The 19842-nt window shown below is 39.3% G+C and overlaps 1 protein-coding gene across 1 annotated transcript in view; it reads left to right on the forward strand.

Annotated features, from left to right (window-relative positions):
- Positions 1-19842, forward strand: part of LOC126204580 (uncharacterized) — a 46698-nt gene that overhangs the window by 15915 nt on the left and 10941 nt on the right. Inside the window, exon 3 of the mRNA XM_049938866.1 lies at positions 2763-3113. Coding sequence (XP_049794823.1) covers positions 2763-3113 — 351 coding nt within the window. The remainder of the gene's footprint in view (positions 1-2762; positions 3114-19842) is intronic.

Genomic DNA, 19842 nt, shown 5'->3' on the forward strand with positions numbered 1-19842 from the left:
GAAGTGACATGATTCTAGCAATTTGGAGCCTGAGTTTCTTGTTACCAGCATATTTTCATCTTCTTGTGATTCAATATTTTCCTTGTTGTTCTCCATATCACCAGCAACCAAATCCTTAATCACAATGCCTTTTCTGGGAGGTACAGTCAAGCACTTTGCAAGACAGACAGGTCTGCTCATATCTGGGTCACCAACTCGAGCTCGCTGGAGATTTTTTTCAAAGGATGCAGTCCAGGAGGGTTTATCGCTGCTAACATCATTCTCATTTTGTGAAATCTAACACAACACTTCTTCAGAACAGAAAGGCACAATATCAGTTTTTTTTAAAACCTTGATAATATGTTGGTTGCAGAATTCATACCTATTTTCATCAAAGTTTCTTTCAACAGTTTAGGATATGCTGACTTCTGCATCAGTCCTCTATTGGTTTTCTTCCACTCATCTAATACATATTGCAAAAGAATGCCATGTCAAGAGGCTGGTAACAGTGGGTTGAATTTGGGGGCAGGAGGAGATATCTAATGTCATATTCCTCACAAAGTTTGATGACGCTTATCAAGAGATGACTGTATAAGTCATCCCCAATCATATTCGTAGGTTCTTGCAACTTCTTAGCATAAGGCAACAAAATTTTCGTGAACTATGATTCAAACATGTTGAGATAGAACCACCCATTCACATTTCTGTTGTAAACAGCCCCATTGACACCTCCTTCAGTCCAAGTATCATACAGGTGCTTACTTTTGTAAATAGAAAATGGCGGTAACCAAGTTCCATCCTCATATGCTGTCATCATAACACTGATACTAGTTTTAGATGTGTCTAAAATTCTTTTGGGATGCTTCATGCCTCTTTTGACAAGCATCTTCATCTGTCCTCTGTCATCAGAAAAAATTGTTCCATTTAGTTAACTCAAGAACTCCACCCAACGTTTCCCTAAGATTATCATAATATATCATTCCAATCTCCCCTGAAACAGCTGCTGTAACTCTTTCCTTGTTCTTTCCAATGTTCACCATCAGTATGGAGCTTCTTCTAGAAATGCATGAACCCATCCCATTCATAGCCAACTGTTTTTAAATTTCTTTTCGATTTTCCCTGCTTGATTAAGGTAACCCTATATGACGTGATGTACAACCATATTTCGGAGTGGAAAACCACTCTTGGCACACATCAGTAGATCCTCAACAAGCATTTTCTCCTATTTGCTATTTAAAGCTGTTGGTGCACCCACCTTGTGTTTATACCTACTCCATAACTTATTGTTTAAGGTTGTGTACAGTACAGCAAACTCTTTTGATGCTCTCCTCATGCTCATTTTCCCTTGACCATGGCCTTTACTGCATTTTCCAGGAAAATGGAACTGTATTTGCACCTTTCAATGGACCCAAGCTTTTTGACATATGTTTTCACCAAGGTTGTTATTACCCTATAACAAGACAACTTTCCATATAAAGCACTATAACTTCAAAATAGTTTTACTTAAAAATTTATGTAAATGTTCATATGATACCCAACCAACTAAGGAATAGTTAACAGTATTAATTTACTCTATTTGTACAGCCTTTGGAACCGAGCAAGGTGACACAGTGGCTTAGCACACTGGACTCGCATTTGGGAGGATGATGCTCCAAACCCACTTCTGGCCACCCTGATTTAGGTTTTCTGTGATTTACCTAAATCACTTCAGGCAAATGTTGGGATGGTTCCTTTGAAAGGACATGGCCAACTTCCTTCCCCATCTTCCCTGATCCATGATTGTGCTCCATCTCTAATGACCTCAATGTCAGTGGGACATTAAACACTACTCTCATCCTCCTCCCTGCCTGTAAAACTTTTCATCTGTAGTTTTCACTGTTAACTTTTCTACATGCAATAGACTGTTTTTCACAACATTTACTGGCCAATTGTAGGTGACACCTGAGCGAATCCTCGGCACTCAACTAAGTAAACAAAAATGTTACCTTTGTTAATACATTGCACGTTGGCTCCATTATTGTTGCAGTTTTACACGAGAGTTCAACTACAGGCCAAATAATCACTATTGCCCCACTAGTCAGTATTGCTCCATTCCATGGTACTCTCTCATGACACATCACAAAGTCCTAAAATACTGACACTATATCTTTTCATTTCCTTCTTCACATTTTCTAGTTTATCTTTCTCGTTCATCATTCCCATATTCCAAGTGTAGTGCCAATGGATCGTGCTGACAAGGAGCAAACTGACACAGGAGCGTACTACCAAAATCACCTGATGAGGTCACAGGAACCTGTCAAGATGAAACATTGCACGAACCTATCCAAAGAAGCATTTCCACTCTGTGGCTCCATTGTATGTCAGATAGCTACAGAATGACAACAAGATTAATTTCAAAATGGCATTTTTCCTGAACACAGAAAACACAGATTATTACAACCAACATCACTGTCAAGTCACCCATCATTGGGAAAAATGTGTTAATTGAAGGGTGAATGTGATGAATATGTACAGAAGGAGTAATACACTCAGCAAACTTGAAGGTCTCCACTTTTTTATAAGTGACAAAGCCTTGTGACTACGCCTCATAATCATTCTTCCCATGCACCTTTCCTGAACTGAACAAATGCTACTCAAAGTATTCCCAACACTGTACTATGGCTTTCAGACTACAAATGTAGTCTTTTCTTTTGTCCTTTTTCAAATTACATGATTAATCAAAAATTTTGGTCACTACTTGTAGATCAAGCATGATTTCATTTTAAAAACTGTATGTTTTTCAGGCCAAAAAACCTGCACGTTTTGCTGTGGGTGACACAGAGGTGGAGCAACATGGTGCAGACAGGTTTAGACGGAGGTACCTGTCCCGTGTAGGCGGCGGGGCAGCACGAGAGGGTGGTGGGCTATCAGAAGCACAGAAGCCTCTGCAGCAGCTCAGGGAACAGGAGCGCCTCAAGAGGCAGCGATTGAAGGCCAGGCAACGTGACAGGTCCAACATACTGGCCAACACACTCGCACTTGCCTTCCCAGATATGGTCAGGGCGGAGACCCAGGTGGAGGAAGCCGTACTCGAAGAGGTGCAGTCAGAGCGCCAGATTGAAGAACTCAAGATGCTCTTCATTGAAGACTACCAGGTTAGTAGCCTTCAGAAGCATTCTAACAAATCTCCTCCCAAAGTGTACCAGGGACAACTTATGAGGTCCAGAAACCCCCTACCCACCCCAAAGCAAAAACAGCTGAATTGCAGATCAGATGAATGGGCTCTTTGGAGGAAACTACAAGGTCAATAGTCCTCCCTTCTGAGGGTGGTTATGATTGTGACCAAGGTGCAGCAAGCCTTCCAGAAATAGGGGCTGTTGAATGAATTCAAGATGCTCTTTGTGGAAGATCACCCAGTGAGTAATTTTCAGATATAAGACATTCTGATCAATCTCTTCCAAAACATGATAATGACCAACATCAAACCAGAGTAGAGTCTGAGGAAGGGGAAGTAGTGCTCAGATAGGTGCAGTCAGTCTGCCAAAAGCTGAATTCAATAGCAGAATACAATGTGGTCTTCATTGAAGACTACCAGGTTAGTATCCTCAAAGGCGGTCCAATAAGACTCCTTCCCTAGATGACCAGGGCTGACTGTGAGATCAAGAAGTCACCCCTCATGCTAAAGCAGTTGAATCATCAGACCAACTAAACAAACTCTTTGAAGGAAACTACCAGGTCAGTAGCTCCATTCTGAAGGCATTCTGAAAATCTGTACCCAAGGATGGTGGCAGCTGAATTCAAGGTCCAAAAAGCCACTTACAAAGAGATTTAGTTGGATGAACTCAAGCCATTCTTTGTGAAAAGCTAACAGGCATGTACTTTTCAGTCAAAAGACATTCTATAAATCTCTCCCCAGATATGGCAGGAACCAATACCAAGCTCTTTGATGACACACTTGAAGAAATGGTATTGCATTGCCAAACTGACAAAAAACCATCAGGTCAGTGACCTCTAGTCCCAAGACATTCGAAAAAATTCACATGTTGACCTTCGCTTTCATTATCTCTCTCTCTTTCATTTTATAAATAAATAATCAAGCTTTCAACTAGTTTGATATCATTTTACATTACATTTATCCTATGCTAATCATTTCATCCCTGAATGTTGATTACACCCAGCATCCTCTGTAACGTAATTTAATTTCTTAAGGGCAACTACAGTATGGAACTGTATGAATACTGTTTTCCTTTAATAAATATTGTTGCTTTCCTTTAAGAAAAGTTGTCAAAATGTTTATTGTATCAAAAACGAAACTTGCTTGACAGAAATGTAATATTATGACAAGAACCTTCACAAGGGAAATTTTTAAGTACTGCCAATAGACACATTAGACACATTTAAGAGATTTTTTTTTAAAACTGCATATATCTTTTGGAGCAGTTAGTTTCTTTTTCCAAGAAGAGAGAGATGTGTAGTTTGGAAAAAGCTAGAGTAGAAGAGGTGGACTGCTCACAACATAGGTTCAGAGGGACCTATCTGTTCTGAGGATAATGGTAGACAAAGAAAAGCTTTTTATTTTAAATATTATTATTTTCTACTTTCATATGTGTCTATTAACATTTTTTGTAATTTATCCCCCTGCAGATAAGCAATGACCAGCTGTTAAGTCTGCTTGTAATTTCACAATTAAATAAAAAAGCATGCAAATTATGTCCAAAATTAATCACTGTGTTGGATACCAGAGCATATTTGAATTCAGGACAATTAACTGCCAGATACAGTGGCCAGAGAACCTGAAATATCCCTACTGCAGCTGACTGTAACAACCACAGCAGGGATAATTCAGGTGTTGAGGCACAGGGGTATTTGTCTTTGGTCAGTTGACAGTCATGATTAACTGTGAGTTTCCTGTAGTGTCTGCTTAGTTTGGCAGACAAGAAATTGTTCACTTAGATTTGGTAGAACAAAGTTCATTTAACAAAAGATAACACATCTACTCTGAATTGTGGTTTAGTACAATATAAGAATTAGTCACTTGGCTAAGACAATTACTTCTTCAATAAGGAAGAAACAATATTGAAATGCCAGTCTGATCTTCCATTGTGAAAGAATGGCTGAAGGCTTGGATGAGACAGTCACTGCTTCTGGGGGGGAAAAAAAGCTAAATAGTAAATACATAATGCATAATAACAGCCAAGTCAAATGCTGATGGGACACTCTAAAGTTAAAGTTCTTTAAACTTGAACACCATACAAGTTAAAGTTCCTGAAGAAGATTTCAGTTTCAGAGTTAAGGGGCTCCGGAACGCCCTATACTTGCAATGTTAAAATAACGCTTATAAATTACATCTTTCCTCACAAAGTATTTGAGGTAGGAAGTTGAACTTTTTACAGATTATTTATTGGAATATGGGCTACAACTTAACACTGGGATTTTACAAAATTTTAGTTCAGTTATTAAAGATGATTTTTTTTCAATTGTAATGAAAATTCACAACATTTTTTGCAATTTTTTATTTATATATTCAAAAATATACAGTTTTTTTGGAAAAAGGCTGTGTTAAATTATGCAGAAGGTACTGTGTAACATTTACTGAAAGTTTGAAACAAATATGTTTGGAAGATCCTTACAAAACATGTAATTTGTATGAGAAAATAAAAGTTTTGAGAATCGAGCGACAAAGATTGGATTAACTTTTTAGTGCATTCCAGGTCCATAGGATGGATTATCTTCATCCTCTGCAAACTCCTCCTCCAGCTTCCTCTTGTTCCTCCTCCTGTTTACTCTTGCTTGTATTTCTAGACTCTTTACAGCCCTGTCTGCAGCCCGAAGGCGTTCCTTGTCTAAAGCAAGCATCGCTCGTACCATGTTAGAACCTATCTTCACTCCCATATTTCTAAATACCTTGCACCTTACAATGTTGCCATCATTGAAAGTCGCAACAGCATCATACACACCAAAGTGAAGTGTTTCTATTCCAACAAATACAGTCTTGGGGATTCTCGACCATATAACACTATTTACACTTTCATTGGGGTTCTGAGTTTTTCCGTGAATACACTTTTTCAACAGTTCAGGTGCTGCTAAGTCTCTGAAAATAGGTTTTATCACCTCCATTATTGCATGAGGCAGACTATGCTTATGAGTGTACACTTCACCAGTTAGCAATCCTTTGTTATATTTACACCAACTGTCTTCTTCTTTGGGACAAACGCTATGTTGGGGATTTTCATCGGTTGAAGAAGTATGAAGTATGATGATAATCATGGTGATGATGATGAGTATCAGTTTTGTGGAGTTTAAGAATAGTGAAGTTCCATAGTTATTCGCGAATACAGCTGACATGACTGATGTTTGTCATAATGTAAGTGAGAGTCATGGAATACCAGTCCAGTCAAAGCAGTTTTTCATTAATGTCATGCAAAGTAATGATCCAAACAGTGAAGGTGAGTTATCTGTAAGCCTAGAGAATAAAGGTGAATTTTTTTTTAATTTGTTTGGGACAAAATTGATGATAATGTAGATAAATTTACATTCTGGATTAAGTTAGCTGTGGTTAGTCAAAACTTATATCCATATTGGTGGAATGAAGAGAAAGAAGATCTAAGTAGGGAATGTAATTTTGACAATAATGTATTTTGTGTTCCTTCTGTAATAAGTAATGTTAATTGTGCTGTGAAACCTATTCAGTTTGTTTAATGTTTACCTGTCAACATGTGTAACCAAAGTAATGTTATGATACCAATAAAGTTGAAAAACCCTCCAAAAGCAGTGTAGATGTAGCATTTGATGAAACTGAAAGTGATCTTTTACATGAAGTTTCTAATAACAAAGATGATAATTCAGATTTTGGATGTCCTTACATTAAGATTAAGATTTATCAGTGGGAAGGGAACTGTTTGACTGATACAGGTAGTCCAATTTGTTACATATCTGAACAATTTAGAGAAAAGATTAAATATAGTAATAATTTTGTGGAAATGTCCATTGCACTTGTACAGATAAGAGGAGCTACTGGTAAGCAAAGCAAGTATGTAAAATGTCAAGTACTGTTAACGTTTAGTATAGAGGACAAGAGATATGACCATGGATGCATAGTGATAACTAGTCTAGAAGAAAATATTCACTATGTCTGTAGATTTATAACACTATATAATTGTGTTTTCCTTGCCTTGAATGTAGTATGTAAGATCATGTAGTTTTTAAAGTTGTGTCTTATCTATTGACTAAGGAAGATGATGAAAAAACAGCCCAGCAGCCAGGCGACTAGCGCGAGTTTTGGTGTTCTCGTAAAGATAAGTCATTTTAGATTATAAAACATATAGATTAGTACTGAATACGTGGTAAATAAGTGTATTAGTGTGCCGTTTAAGTCTACCATTAAAGGTTTCATTTTTCTTTACGTAATATAGCAGAAAACACGAAAAGACCGTACAGTTGTATTTTCTGTTTACGTTCTGCTGAAGCAAATCTATAGAATTTCGTTTAGTTGTTCCTTGCTCTCTCCAGCAATTTAACTTAGCGTACCTCTTCATTATTTAACAAGCATTTCCGGAAAGTAGCGTAAAGTTTAAGTTGTTGTTTCAGAAACTTTGCACTTTTGTTTTTGTTTACACACAGTTGCGTAAACAGTTGCGTATAGGCCAAATTTGTGTAACCATATTTTCGTGTTTATCTGTAATTTAACTGACTTATTCTTAATAAACTATTACGTTTATCATGAGTGAAAAGTGCTTGACTTGCCGTAGAATTGTTAGGTCGGGGCTTTGGTGTGATGGGTGCTGTAGTTTTTTCCATGTGGGTGACTGTAGTGGCGTGGGAATAGGGGAAGTAAATGAGACTCATCAGTGGTTTTGTAGGATTTGTAGTAGAGATAGGAAGATACTAGAACAGGAGGGATTTGTAGTAGAGATAGGAAGATACTAGAACAGGAGGGGAAAATTGCCGCCCTTCAGGCTGAGTTAGACAAGGCCAGGGGAGATCTTGACAGGTTAAGGAGGGAGAAGGGTAAAGAGAGGTGGGAAGTGGCAACAGGCAACAGGAGGAACAGGCCTAGAACTTTGTCTGACAGCTTTATGGTGAATGTGGAAAATAGATTTGACCTGTTGCTTCAGTTAGAAGCTGGTGAGCCTCAAGCAGTTGCAGGTGTAGACAGGGCACAACAAACTTTCAGCAGCAAATTGAAAAGTAAGAATGTAGGGAAATCAGTAAAGAGAAAGAAAGTGTTGTTGTTAGGTAGTTCCCATGGAAGAGGTGTTGGCCAACTTTTGCAGGATGAACTAGGATCAGAATACCAGGTCACCAATTTTTTTAAACCTAGTGCTGGTCTGGAGCAGGTGACAGAGGATTTAGGATCACTTTGCAAAGATTTCACTAAGGAAGACACCGTGGTTATAGTGGGTGGGGCAGGTAACAGTATTGACAGAGATCCTGGGTACAGTATAGAGTGTGACCTGGCGAAGATTGTGTCAGCATCGAAGCATACTAGTGTTGAGTTTGTATCTGTTCTTGGGCGCCATGACCGACCTCATTTGAACTCTTCTGTCAAGAGAGTTAATTTGGAGCTGGAACGGCTGCTCATGTCGGGTGCGGGGTCACACATTGGTGTGGTTCCTGTTGATTCTCTCAGTAGGTGGGATTATACTAGGCATGGCCTTCACCTCAACAGGAAGGGGAAGGGTAAATTGGCTGGGGAAATAGCAGGAAAGTTAAAGGGGGGAGGCACTATCATGAGTGGTAAAATACCAGTGGTTATAGGATTCAGAAAAGACCCTTTTTTAGGGTAGGGAGGACAGAAAGAAAGCAAATTTTAAGAGAGGTTAGAACTGAGACAAATCTTCAGTTTGAAAAAGAAATCAAAAAACATAATTCCAGCTTATTACATCAGCATAAACAGCCATTGGTTAAGAATTTTCAACTGTCAGCAGATATTTTAACTCCACCCAATCTTAACTCAGTCAATGAGAAATGTCAGCTATCTTTATTGCATCAAAATATTCGAGGACTGAGAAATAAAATTAATGAATTAACTATCTGCATAGATGAATTAGAGTCTTCAAACCCAGCTGACATAATCTGCCTCTCTGAACATCATGTGACCACTGGTATAGAACTTTTAAGTGTTACAGGGTTTAGGTTAGCATCTCACTTTTGTAGATCAGAAATGGAGAAAGGAGGAGTTGCCACATTCATCAGGAACTGTCATAAATTTAAGAACATAGACATTCATAAATTTTGCCTAGAACAGCATATGGAAGCATGTGCAACAGAATTAGAATTTCACAAAAAATCCTTCATAATATTAAGTGTATATCGAGCACCTGCAGGTAACTTTAATCTGTTTGTCAACCACCTTGAAGCTGTACTGGCCCATTTAACAACCAAAAACAAAGAAATAGTGGTTGCTGGTGATTTCAATGTAGATTTCCTTAAAGACTTTCCCAATAAGAACTTGTTTGAGTTAGTAACACTATCATTCAACTTAATTCCCACAGTAAAGTTCCCCACTAGGATAGCCACTTGCTCACAAACAGCCATTGATAATATCTTTATAGAAAAGTCCAATGAACAAAATTATATTACAAAACCAATAGTCAATGGCCTCTCAGACCATGACATGCAGTTCCTTCTGTTAAATGTTAATACTGAACAGGATATAAAATCTGTTAAATCTGAGCTCAAAAGGGTAATCAGTAAGCCAAAAATTGATTATTTTAGGACACTCCTCAGAGACATTCACTGGACTGATGTTTACAGCGTTCATGGCATGAATGAAAAATATAACATTTTTGCTAATAAAGTGCTTACCTTATTCGAACACTGCTTTCCCCCAAAACTTACCAAGGTTAGAGCAAAGTCTACAAAGAAGCCATGGATTACTCGAGGAATAGGGGTATCTTGTAAAACAAAAAGAAAACTGTATCTGTCACTCCGAAACATTTCCAATGTTGATGCTATAGCACATTATAAGAAATACTGCAAAATATTAAAGACTGTAATACGGATGTCAAAGCAAATATATTACAAGGAAAAGATAGTCATATCGGATAACAAAATAAAGACAATATGGGATATAGTGAAGGAGGAGACCGGTAGAACCAGGCATGAAGAGGAACAAATAGCATTAAGAGTAAATGATACATTGGTGACAGATGTGTATAGTGTTGCAGAACTTTTTAACAAACATTTTATAACTGTTACTGACAAGATGGGGTTGTCAGGTTCGGTAGATGCTGCTATGGGTTACCTTAGACCAGACATTTCAAGTAACTTCCTTAATATGAATTTGACCCTCACTACCCCAACAGAAATAATGTCCATCATAAAATCTTTAAAATCAAAAACATCTAGTGGGTATGATGAAATATCAACAAAGTTAATTAAAGAATGTGATTCTGAGCTAAGTAACATATTAAGCTATCTGTGTAACCAGTCGTTTATTAGTGGAATATTTCCTGAATGGCTGAAATATGCTGAAGTTAAGCCACTGTTTAAGAAGGGAGATAAAGAAATAGCATCAAATTTCCGTCCAATTTCACTGTTGCCAGCATTCTCAAAAATTTTCGAAAAAGTAATGTACAGTCGTCTTTATAACCATCTTATCTCAAATAACATACTGTCAAAGTCACAGTTTGGATTTCTAAAAGGTTCTGATATTGAGAAGGCTATCTACACTTACAGTGAAAATGTGCTTAATTCATTAGACAAAAAATTGCAGGCAACTGGTATATTTTGTGATCTGTCAAAGGCATTTGACTGTGTAAATCACAATATCCTTTTAAGTAAACTAGAATATTATAGTATAACAGGAAATGCTGCAAAATGGTTCAAATCTTATATCTCTGGCAGGAAACAAAGGGTGTTATTAGGAAAGAGGCATGTATCAAGCTATCAGGCATCATCCAACTGGGAACTAATTACATGTGGGGTCCCACAAGGTTCCATTTTGGGGCCCTTACTTTTTCTTGTGTATATCAATGACCTTTCATCAGTAACATTACCAGATGCCAAGTTTGTTTTGTTTGCCGATGATACAAACATTGCAATAAATAGCAAGTCAAATGTAGTCTTAGAAAGATCAGCCAATAAAATATTTGTGGACATTAATCACTGGTTCCTAGCCAATTCTTTGTCACTAAACTTGGAAAAAACACACTACATGCAGTTCAGAACTTGTAAGGGGTGTCCCAAGAGTATATGTCTAACATACGATGACAAGAAGATAGAAGAAGTGGACAGTGTTAAATTCTTGGGATTACAGCTTGATAATAAATTCAACTGGGAGGAGCACACCACAGAACTGCTGAAGCGTCTTAACAAATCTCTGTTTGCAATGCGAATTTTGTCAGACATAGGGGATATAAAAATGAAAAAGCTGGCATACTATGCTTACTTTCATTCCATAATGTCATATGGGATTATTTTTTGGGGTAATTCATCAAGCCAAGCTAAAGTTTTTCGGGCACAAAAACGTGCAGTGAGAGTTATATGTGGTGTGAACTCAAGAACATCCTGCAGAAGCCTGTTTAGGGAACTAGGGATACTAACTACTGCTTCCCAATATATTTATTCCTTAATGAAATTTGTCATTAAAAATATATCACTTTTTCGAACCAACAGCTCAATTCATGGAATCAATACTAGAAATAAGAATAATCTTCACAAGGATTTAAAGTCACTTAGTCTTGTACAAAAAGGTGTGCATTATTCAGGAACACACATTTTCAATAACTTGCCAGCAGCCATAAAAAGCTTAACAACCAATGAAATTCAGTTTAAGAGAAGCCTAAAGGATTTATTGGTGGCCAACTCCTTCTACTCCATTGATGAATTTCTTAGTAAAACCAACTGATTTGTATATAAGTACAACATAACTTCTGCACAATTTCAGTGCAGTAATGTGTTCGTTGAAAATTTGTGTGTGTGTGTGTGTGTGTGTGTGTGTGTGTTAGTATAATCTAACTTCTGCACCATTTCAGTGCAGTAATGTGTTCATTGTAAATAAGTATTACAGTAGTTGTATTACCTTATAAATAAATAAAAAACTTTTTTATTTTAAATTCAGTGCATTAGTATTTGTAAAATTACTCTTAGTGTTCATTAAAAAATGACGATCATTCCACTTGGGACCTGTGGAATGGTACATTAGCTTATTTGTTTTAATTGTAAATATTTGTCATGTATTGTTGTTTTTCTGACATGTTCCACATCCTGGAGGACCTCCTCACTACGGATCAATTGGAATGAAAGTAAATCTAATCTAATCTAATCAAGGGTACAGGAGAAAGCAGACACATGATGGTAAAGGTAGGTTTTCTATGTTTGAAGTAGGAGGTCTTACGTTGGTGACAGCCCAAGAGAAATCTAAAGTGTTGATAGAAATTATCCATAAATATCTCATTTTTCTTCGTTTTTTTTTTTTCCCCATTGTCATGAATTTAGTGTATAAGATGATATGATTTCTAGAGTTCTATTTTATCCATTGACTGAGTTTAAATCTACCTTTAGATTCATATGACTACATAACTGTGTTTTGTTTGTCTGGAATTTAGTATGTAAGATGATGTGATTTTTAAAGTTTTGTCTTATCTATTGACTGGATTAAAATCTATGATACACTTTATGATTATGTTCTGTAATAGATTTATGCTTTAGAATTTAATATATAAATACCATGAGACTAAATGAGTAGAGCTTTTTACAGTTTTGAAATGGGACAATAATCATAATTTGTACTGTAAACATTAGAAATAGTATCTGAGAATATCTGTGTGTATTACCTTATTAGTCCATTCTTTTCATTGCATTGAACTTTGTTTATTCATGTTTCTTATGTGAACACTTTTTAATTTTACCTGACATAAATCCCATATAACTGACTATGTAAAATGAAGATGGAGAGCATATCTCATGTGATGTGAAGGAAGTATTGAACAACATATTTAGTACACAAAACAATGTTTCAAGATTTTATGTGAATGCTAGACAGGAAGTTACCTATCCGCTGAAGTATGTGATGAGAACTCTAAAGAAGAAGCTAGAGGATGTTGGTGGGTCCATTCCCCACACTGCTGTATGGCTGTACACTGCTGGACCAGTCATCTTGCAAGAGACTGATAAAAGTCCATATATCAGTGGTTTGATTTCGTATAACAAGCTACCAAACTCTCTAAGAACGTACACGGCAAATGTTTTTAAAACAAAATTAAAATCTTTTCTAATAGAAAAATGTTTATATTCTTTCAATGAATTTTAAGATAGTGAATGTAACATGAGGCATTAGCATTACAGTTGTAATGTGATAAATGTAAAAAATAGACATAAGAAGCAACAGCTACAGAATATAGTGTATTTTATAAGTATAAATATAACCATAGTAGCCGGCCGTGGTGGTCTAGCGGTTCTAGGCGCGCAGTCCAGAATCGCACGACTGCTACGGTCGCAGGTTCGAATCCTGCCTCGGGCATGGATGTGTGTGATGTCCTTAGGTTAGTTAGGTTTAAGTAGTTCTAAGTTCTAGGGGACTGATGATCATAGATGTTAAGTCCCATAGTGCTCAGAGCCATAACCATAGTATTAATTCTGATGTTTGCAAAAGCCATCATTATGATGGCTCCACGCAAAGAAAATGTAAATAAATAAATAACAATCATAGATGACGGATAATGTACTCAAGCATCTGTCAGCTAGAATGCGTGTTGTCTCTGATATTTGTGAATTGTTAACCAAGGCTGCTAAAGACAGTGTTACTCAGAATAAATGCATGTTTTTTGTTTTATTGGGTGACTGACTCTCCAATCATTATGTTACTTTAAATAGACATAAGAAGCAACAGCTACAGAATATAGTGTATTTTATAAGTATAAATATAACCATAGTAGCCGGCCGTGGTGGTCTAGCAGTTCTAGGCGCGCAGTCCAGAACCGCGCGACTGCTACGGTGTACTTTTTTTTATCAATTGTAAATGAATTTTCTACGTCTTTGTGTGGTCATCGTGACTGTTTTTTTGTGTGTGTGTGAGAGAGAGAGAGGGGAGGGGGGAGGGAGAGAGAGAGTGTGTGCACCCAAGGAGAATGTACAACACACATAATTGAACTCATTGATATGATTATGGCCTTCATTCATTTTGTTGTGTGGAAATATTTTTGCTGGTTTGTACCCAGTGGCGTTTGGAATCATGGGTCCATCCCCACATTGTAAACTTAGGCCCTAATATTTTTCCATTATTTTGTTCTTTCATGAGTCAACATGTCTGTAAATGCTATGGTTTATATTGCTGATTAATTGCTACTCATGATCGAGTATATTCTTCTGGTCTGTACCCATCATTGAGAGTTTTTCGAGTTGGCTCACTCGTTGTACACATAGTCTCTGAAATTTTTTATCTTCTTTTTTGAAGATTTTGAAGGTTTGATTGTATAGATCTTAACTTCAAATTTATAATTTCTTGTAATTTACATTGTCTCTGTAATTATTTCTGTAGTTTAGTGGTGTAATGTTGTAGTTTTGACCTTCTATTGTTTGCCTCGTGATGGTATGTTCCACAGATATGAAAATCTGAATGCCATATCCTGATAAATGTATAGTTTATGATTTGTACAGTACATATTTTTCTTATGTTCTCTGTAATATGTTACGTATCAGATACTGCTATACATCTATCAGCTATCCTTGGCATCATTTTGAACGCCGCTTGGCAAACCTTATAGTCTGTCACAAAATATTGTGAGAGGGATATTATAATGAATCACCCTCCTCTAACATTACCTTTTTTTACAGAAATAACTGATACCATGTATACTATCAATTCTGACATAGGTTAAAATTATCTCAGATGATTCACTAAAAGAATTCATATGATTTTGTATATAATGTATTATATTTCAGGCTAAAATGTATAAAAAAGAAATAAATGTTTTACAATTGATATGTACTAACAGTTAAAATTACTCTTCTTTTAAAAATAATTGAAATTACAAAATTTGTGTCATACTTAAAATTCATATTGTTAATTGCACAATCTAACACTATTATTAAATTTATTTCTAGATCAATTTATTAGATAATGATATATTTTACTGATTATTCATCTTTTGGTTTGTAAACCTTTTTGCTTTGTAAACTCTTTGGAAATTGTGAGTACTGCAGAATGTAAGTATTAGTGGGCATGTCTCTGAGGGAAGTAGATGTTTTTATAAGTGTATCACCAACAATGTAATTATTGGTTTTTTGAATGTGGAAATTGTGAATTTGGTGTGATTTAGAAGAATGGGATAAAATAAAAGAACATATAAGTTATTTCACCTGCAGGAACCTGTTAAATAAAAATTTCAGCAGCTAGAATGTACCCCTGGACTTGGAGCCTACAACAACAACAATGAGATAATCAAGATAAGTAAAAAGTTCTTCTTTTGTAATTTTACTCCTCTCGAAGTTTTCAAAATTTGTGCAAAGAATGGAAACATTAATCACGATGTGTGGGAGGATAAGGTTATTAGGGTCAACAAAATGACCATACACAAAAAGCACCAGGTGGTTATGATTAATTTGCAGCACTTGACAGGGGTCCTGTGGTGTCACCGCCAGACACCACACGTGCTAGGTGGTAGCTTTAAATCGGCCGCGGTCCATTAGTACATGTTGGACCCGCGTGTCGCCACTGACAGTGATCGCAGACCGAGCGCCACCACACGGCAGGTCTCGAGAGACTTACGAGCACTCGCCCCAGTTGTACGACGACGTTGCTAGCGACTACACTGATGAAGCCTTTCTCTCATTTGCCGAGAGACAGTTAGAATAGCCTTCAGTTAAGTCCATGGCTACGACCTAGCAAGGCGCCATTAACCATTTCAAGATAGAGTCTCACTTGTATCATCAAGAATGCTGTATACAAATGATGGATTAAAGTTAAGTATTATAGCAGCTACGTACTTTTCTTTATAGCATTCATTACGTCTCCTGTTTCAGACCTATCTCTAGCCTGCGTCAGTAACACGTGCCTTTCGGCTACTTCGTGTGGCGTAGCGGTCTTGTTACGCCACAACAGTTGGCGACGAGACAATAGAGTTTGTATTAATTTACTTGTGTCATGGCTTCGCCAGAAGTACTGTCCGAATTTTATCGCTTGCAGAATCAGCAGACGCAGGCATTATTGGATGCCCTTGGACAGCTCGTCCAGGGTCAACGTGCACTGCAACACGATGTGGCCGCCGCCGCTTCACCGCTACCGCAGCCACAACATGCAGTTGCACCCCCAGTTCGACCGTATGATGCAGCCATAGAAACCTGGACGGAGTGGTCACGCCAATTTGGATTCCATCTCGCCGCCTACAGAATTCAAGGTAACGAGCCGCAGCCTCATTTATTGGCGTGTGTAGGGGTGCAAACGTACCGTGTGATAGTGAAATTGTTTCCCCGACGCGACGTAGCAACTCTATCCTATGAAGAAATTTTGTCTGCTTTAGATGCCTATTTCAAGGAAACAGTCAATGTCGTTGCAAAACGGTATACGTTCTTTCGTACAAAACGTACGGCCGGTCAGACTAATAGGGAGTGGGTTGCAACATTGCAAGGCCTTACAAGGGATTGTGCGTTTGAGTGTGAATGTGGACTCCCTTATTCAGATACAATGGTGCGTGATGCAATTGCACAGAACGTTTCAGATGTTCGTATAAGGGAACAGATTTTGAAACTAGTTAATCCCTCCCTTCAACAAGTGATAGGCAAATTAGAAAGGCAAGACACACTTGACTTTGCTCAGGAATCATTTGAAACTTCGCCAGCCGTGTGTCACATTAACCGGCCCGCCGGGCGCGCTGCACGGAACGCTAAACAGCCCTCGTGCATGTCCGCGCAGCTGCGGCCTAGCTCTCAAACACGTGTGCCGCGTAAGCATGCCAATGCAGTTCTGAAATCATGCCCGCGGTGTGCAACTAGACATTCGCGTGAAAATTGCCCGTCACGCCAAGCTATTTGCTTTTACTGTCATAAGAAAGGACATGTTCAAAGTGTTTGCCAGAAAAAGCTTCGACCGGACACTCACAACCATTCCAGGCCCTTTGTTTCGCGCCGGAATCGAACCAAGGACAATCAGGCTCGTGAACCTTCGCCCATGGACATTCATGTAGTTAATTCCACCCCGTCCAGTGCCACTATCTCAAACAGTGACTGTGTTTGTCCCACACAAAGTGTGCGTCGACGTCGCCGGAAATCCCGTAAAGTCGCAAGTGCTTCTGTACCTGTATCAGTTCAAATTGCACGTGAAAGTCGCTCTTGTCATCAGCAGGACAATAAACTTTTTGTCGACTTGGACTTTGAAGGCAAAGTGATCCCATTCCAGCTCGATACCGGAGCTGCAGTTTCATTGATCAATCACGACACGTACAAACAACTGGGCAAACCTCCGTTGCGTGCCGCAAATGTTCAGCTCACTAGTTATTCAGGACAGCAGATCCCTGTATTAGGACAGTGCACTCTTCTTGCAACGTACAAGGAACAAACAAAACTTGTGTCATTTTACATCCTTCGTTCTTCTTCTGCAGTGAACTTGTTTGGTTTAGATTTATTTCAGTTGTTTAACTTGTCCATAGTAAATCAGGTCCTATCAGTGAACCAGACTGTGCCTTCCGCCAGTGTTTCTCATCTTTGTGAGGAATTTGCAGACATTTTTGCACCGGGCCTTGGTTGCGCTAAGAACTATGAAGCACATTTGGAACTGAAAGTCAACGCGCAACCGAAATTTTTCAGAGCGCGCAATGTTCCCCACGCATTGCGTGATGAGGTCGCAAGAACTTTACACGATTTAGAATCGCGAGGTGTTATTGAACGTGTGCAGACTATTGTTTCCGACAATGGCCCACAATTCATGTCCACAGAATTTCCGTCGTTCTGCAAGGCCAATGGTATTCAACATCTGACATCCGAGCCGTTTTTGCCTCAGTCAAACAGTGCCGCTGAACGGTTGGTCTGGACTTTCAAGTCCCAGATGTTGAAGTTGAAAGAGTCGCATTCTCAGGAGGACGCGTTATTGCTCTTTTTGTCGTCGTATCACTCTCAGCCCCGCGATGGTCGCTCGCCGGCTGAGTTGCTCCACGGTCGTCCTCATCGAACCTTGATGTCTTTGCTGCATCCGCCACATCAGGTTCCTGTGCAGCGGCAGACTCCTGTTTTTGCTCCAGGCGACGTTGTATTCTATCACAACTATCGAGGTTCACGGCGTTGGCTCGCAGGGCGCATTCTTCGCTGCCTCGGCCGCGCGATGTATTTGGTTTTGGGGGCCTCTGGTGAGGTGCATCGGCATCTCAATCAGCTGCGCCTCTGTTGTCGCCTGGGTTCTGCTGCTCCCCGTCTGCTTTCAGCGACGGTGCCGTCTAGTCAGCACCCTGGGGACCCATCTACTGGCTCGCCTCATCCCCAGGTGTTACCGACGCTGCCTTCCATTTTGCCTCATGGCGACGCGCCGCTGCCACCGGCGCCGCCCGCAGTGGATGCATCGCTGCAACCGCCTGGCGCCTCCCTGGGTCAAGCACCGCTGATCGCTTCCCGTGACCAGCTGTCCTCCACCATGGAACTCTTGCCCGCTTCGGCCCACATGGCGTCATCGCGCGTCGGATCCCCCGACGCAATGGAGGTCGACCCTTCGGCCCCTCCTGTCTCATTACGGGCGCATACACCGCATGTTGACGTGCACCCTGGACTAGGTTTTCAGGCGTTTCCTAGCTCCCCTCGGACCGAATGGCCGGGTGCGGGTGGCACAGCCTCGCCTGTTGTTAGGCTCCCCACCTCATTGCATACGTCAACATGGGGTCCTCCCCACGGCGGGCGGAAGCCTTATCACACGACCGTTCGCCGATTTGCGGGGGAGGAATGTGGTGTCACCGCCAGACACCACACGTGCTAGGTGGTAGCTTTAAATCGGCCGCGGTCCATTAGTACATGTCGGACCCGCATGTCGCCACTGACAGTGATCGCAGACCGAGCGCCACCACACGGCAGGTCTCGAGAGACTTACGAGCACTCGCCCCAGTTGTACGACGACATTGCTAGCAACTACACTGACGAAGCCTTTCTCTCATTTGCCGAGAGACAGTTAGAATAGCCTTCAGCTAAGTCCATGGCTATGACCTAGCAAGGCGCCATTAACCATTTCAAGATAGAGTCTCACTTGTATCATCAAGAATGCTGTATACAAATGATGGATTAAAGTTAAGTATTATAGCAGCTACATACTTTTCTTTATAGCATTCATTACGTCTCCTGTTTCAGACCTATCTCTAGCCTGCGTCAGTAACACGTGCCTTTCGGCTACTTCATGTGGCGTAGCAGTCTTGTTACGCCACAAGAGGTCCAGTGTGAGTTGTAATTATCATATGGCAGCAAAACTTGGCAGATTGCTACTGTGTTAATGTGAAACCAATTTACAGTGAAAAAAAAATTAGTTCAAATTTTGGCCACCAGATGCAAATTTGGCACTGTGAGTGCAAGAAAGATGTATAGAAATGTTTCCATATGTAATGGATTAAGAATGGGACGTGGGCAGGAAATGTCAAACAAGTGAGAATGCTATCATGTTGATTTTGTTATTAAGCACCAGTCAAATATTTTGTTCAACATGAGCACCAGAGACATCGAAGAGATGCTGCATCTATGAAATGACATGGTCAACAGTTGCTTACAGGTGTTCTGGTGTAAAACAAACAAAATGTTCCTGTATACTGGTCCTCAGATCAAGTAGAGACTGAATGTGTCCCTGGTAAATGAGTTCTTTTAGATATTGCCAGAGCAAAAAGTCTATATATGGATTCAGATCAGGTGATCTTACATGTCATACATATGGAAAACCTCTGGAGATAACATGTTCATGGAAGGTTGTGTTAAGCACATCTT

This window comes from Schistocerca nitens, chromosome 1 (genome assembly GCF_023898315.1).
Source record: "Schistocerca nitens isolate TAMUIC-IGC-003100 chromosome 1, iqSchNite1.1, whole genome shotgun sequence".
Lineage (NCBI taxonomy): Eukaryota > Metazoa > Arthropoda > Insecta > Orthoptera > Acrididae > Schistocerca > Schistocerca nitens.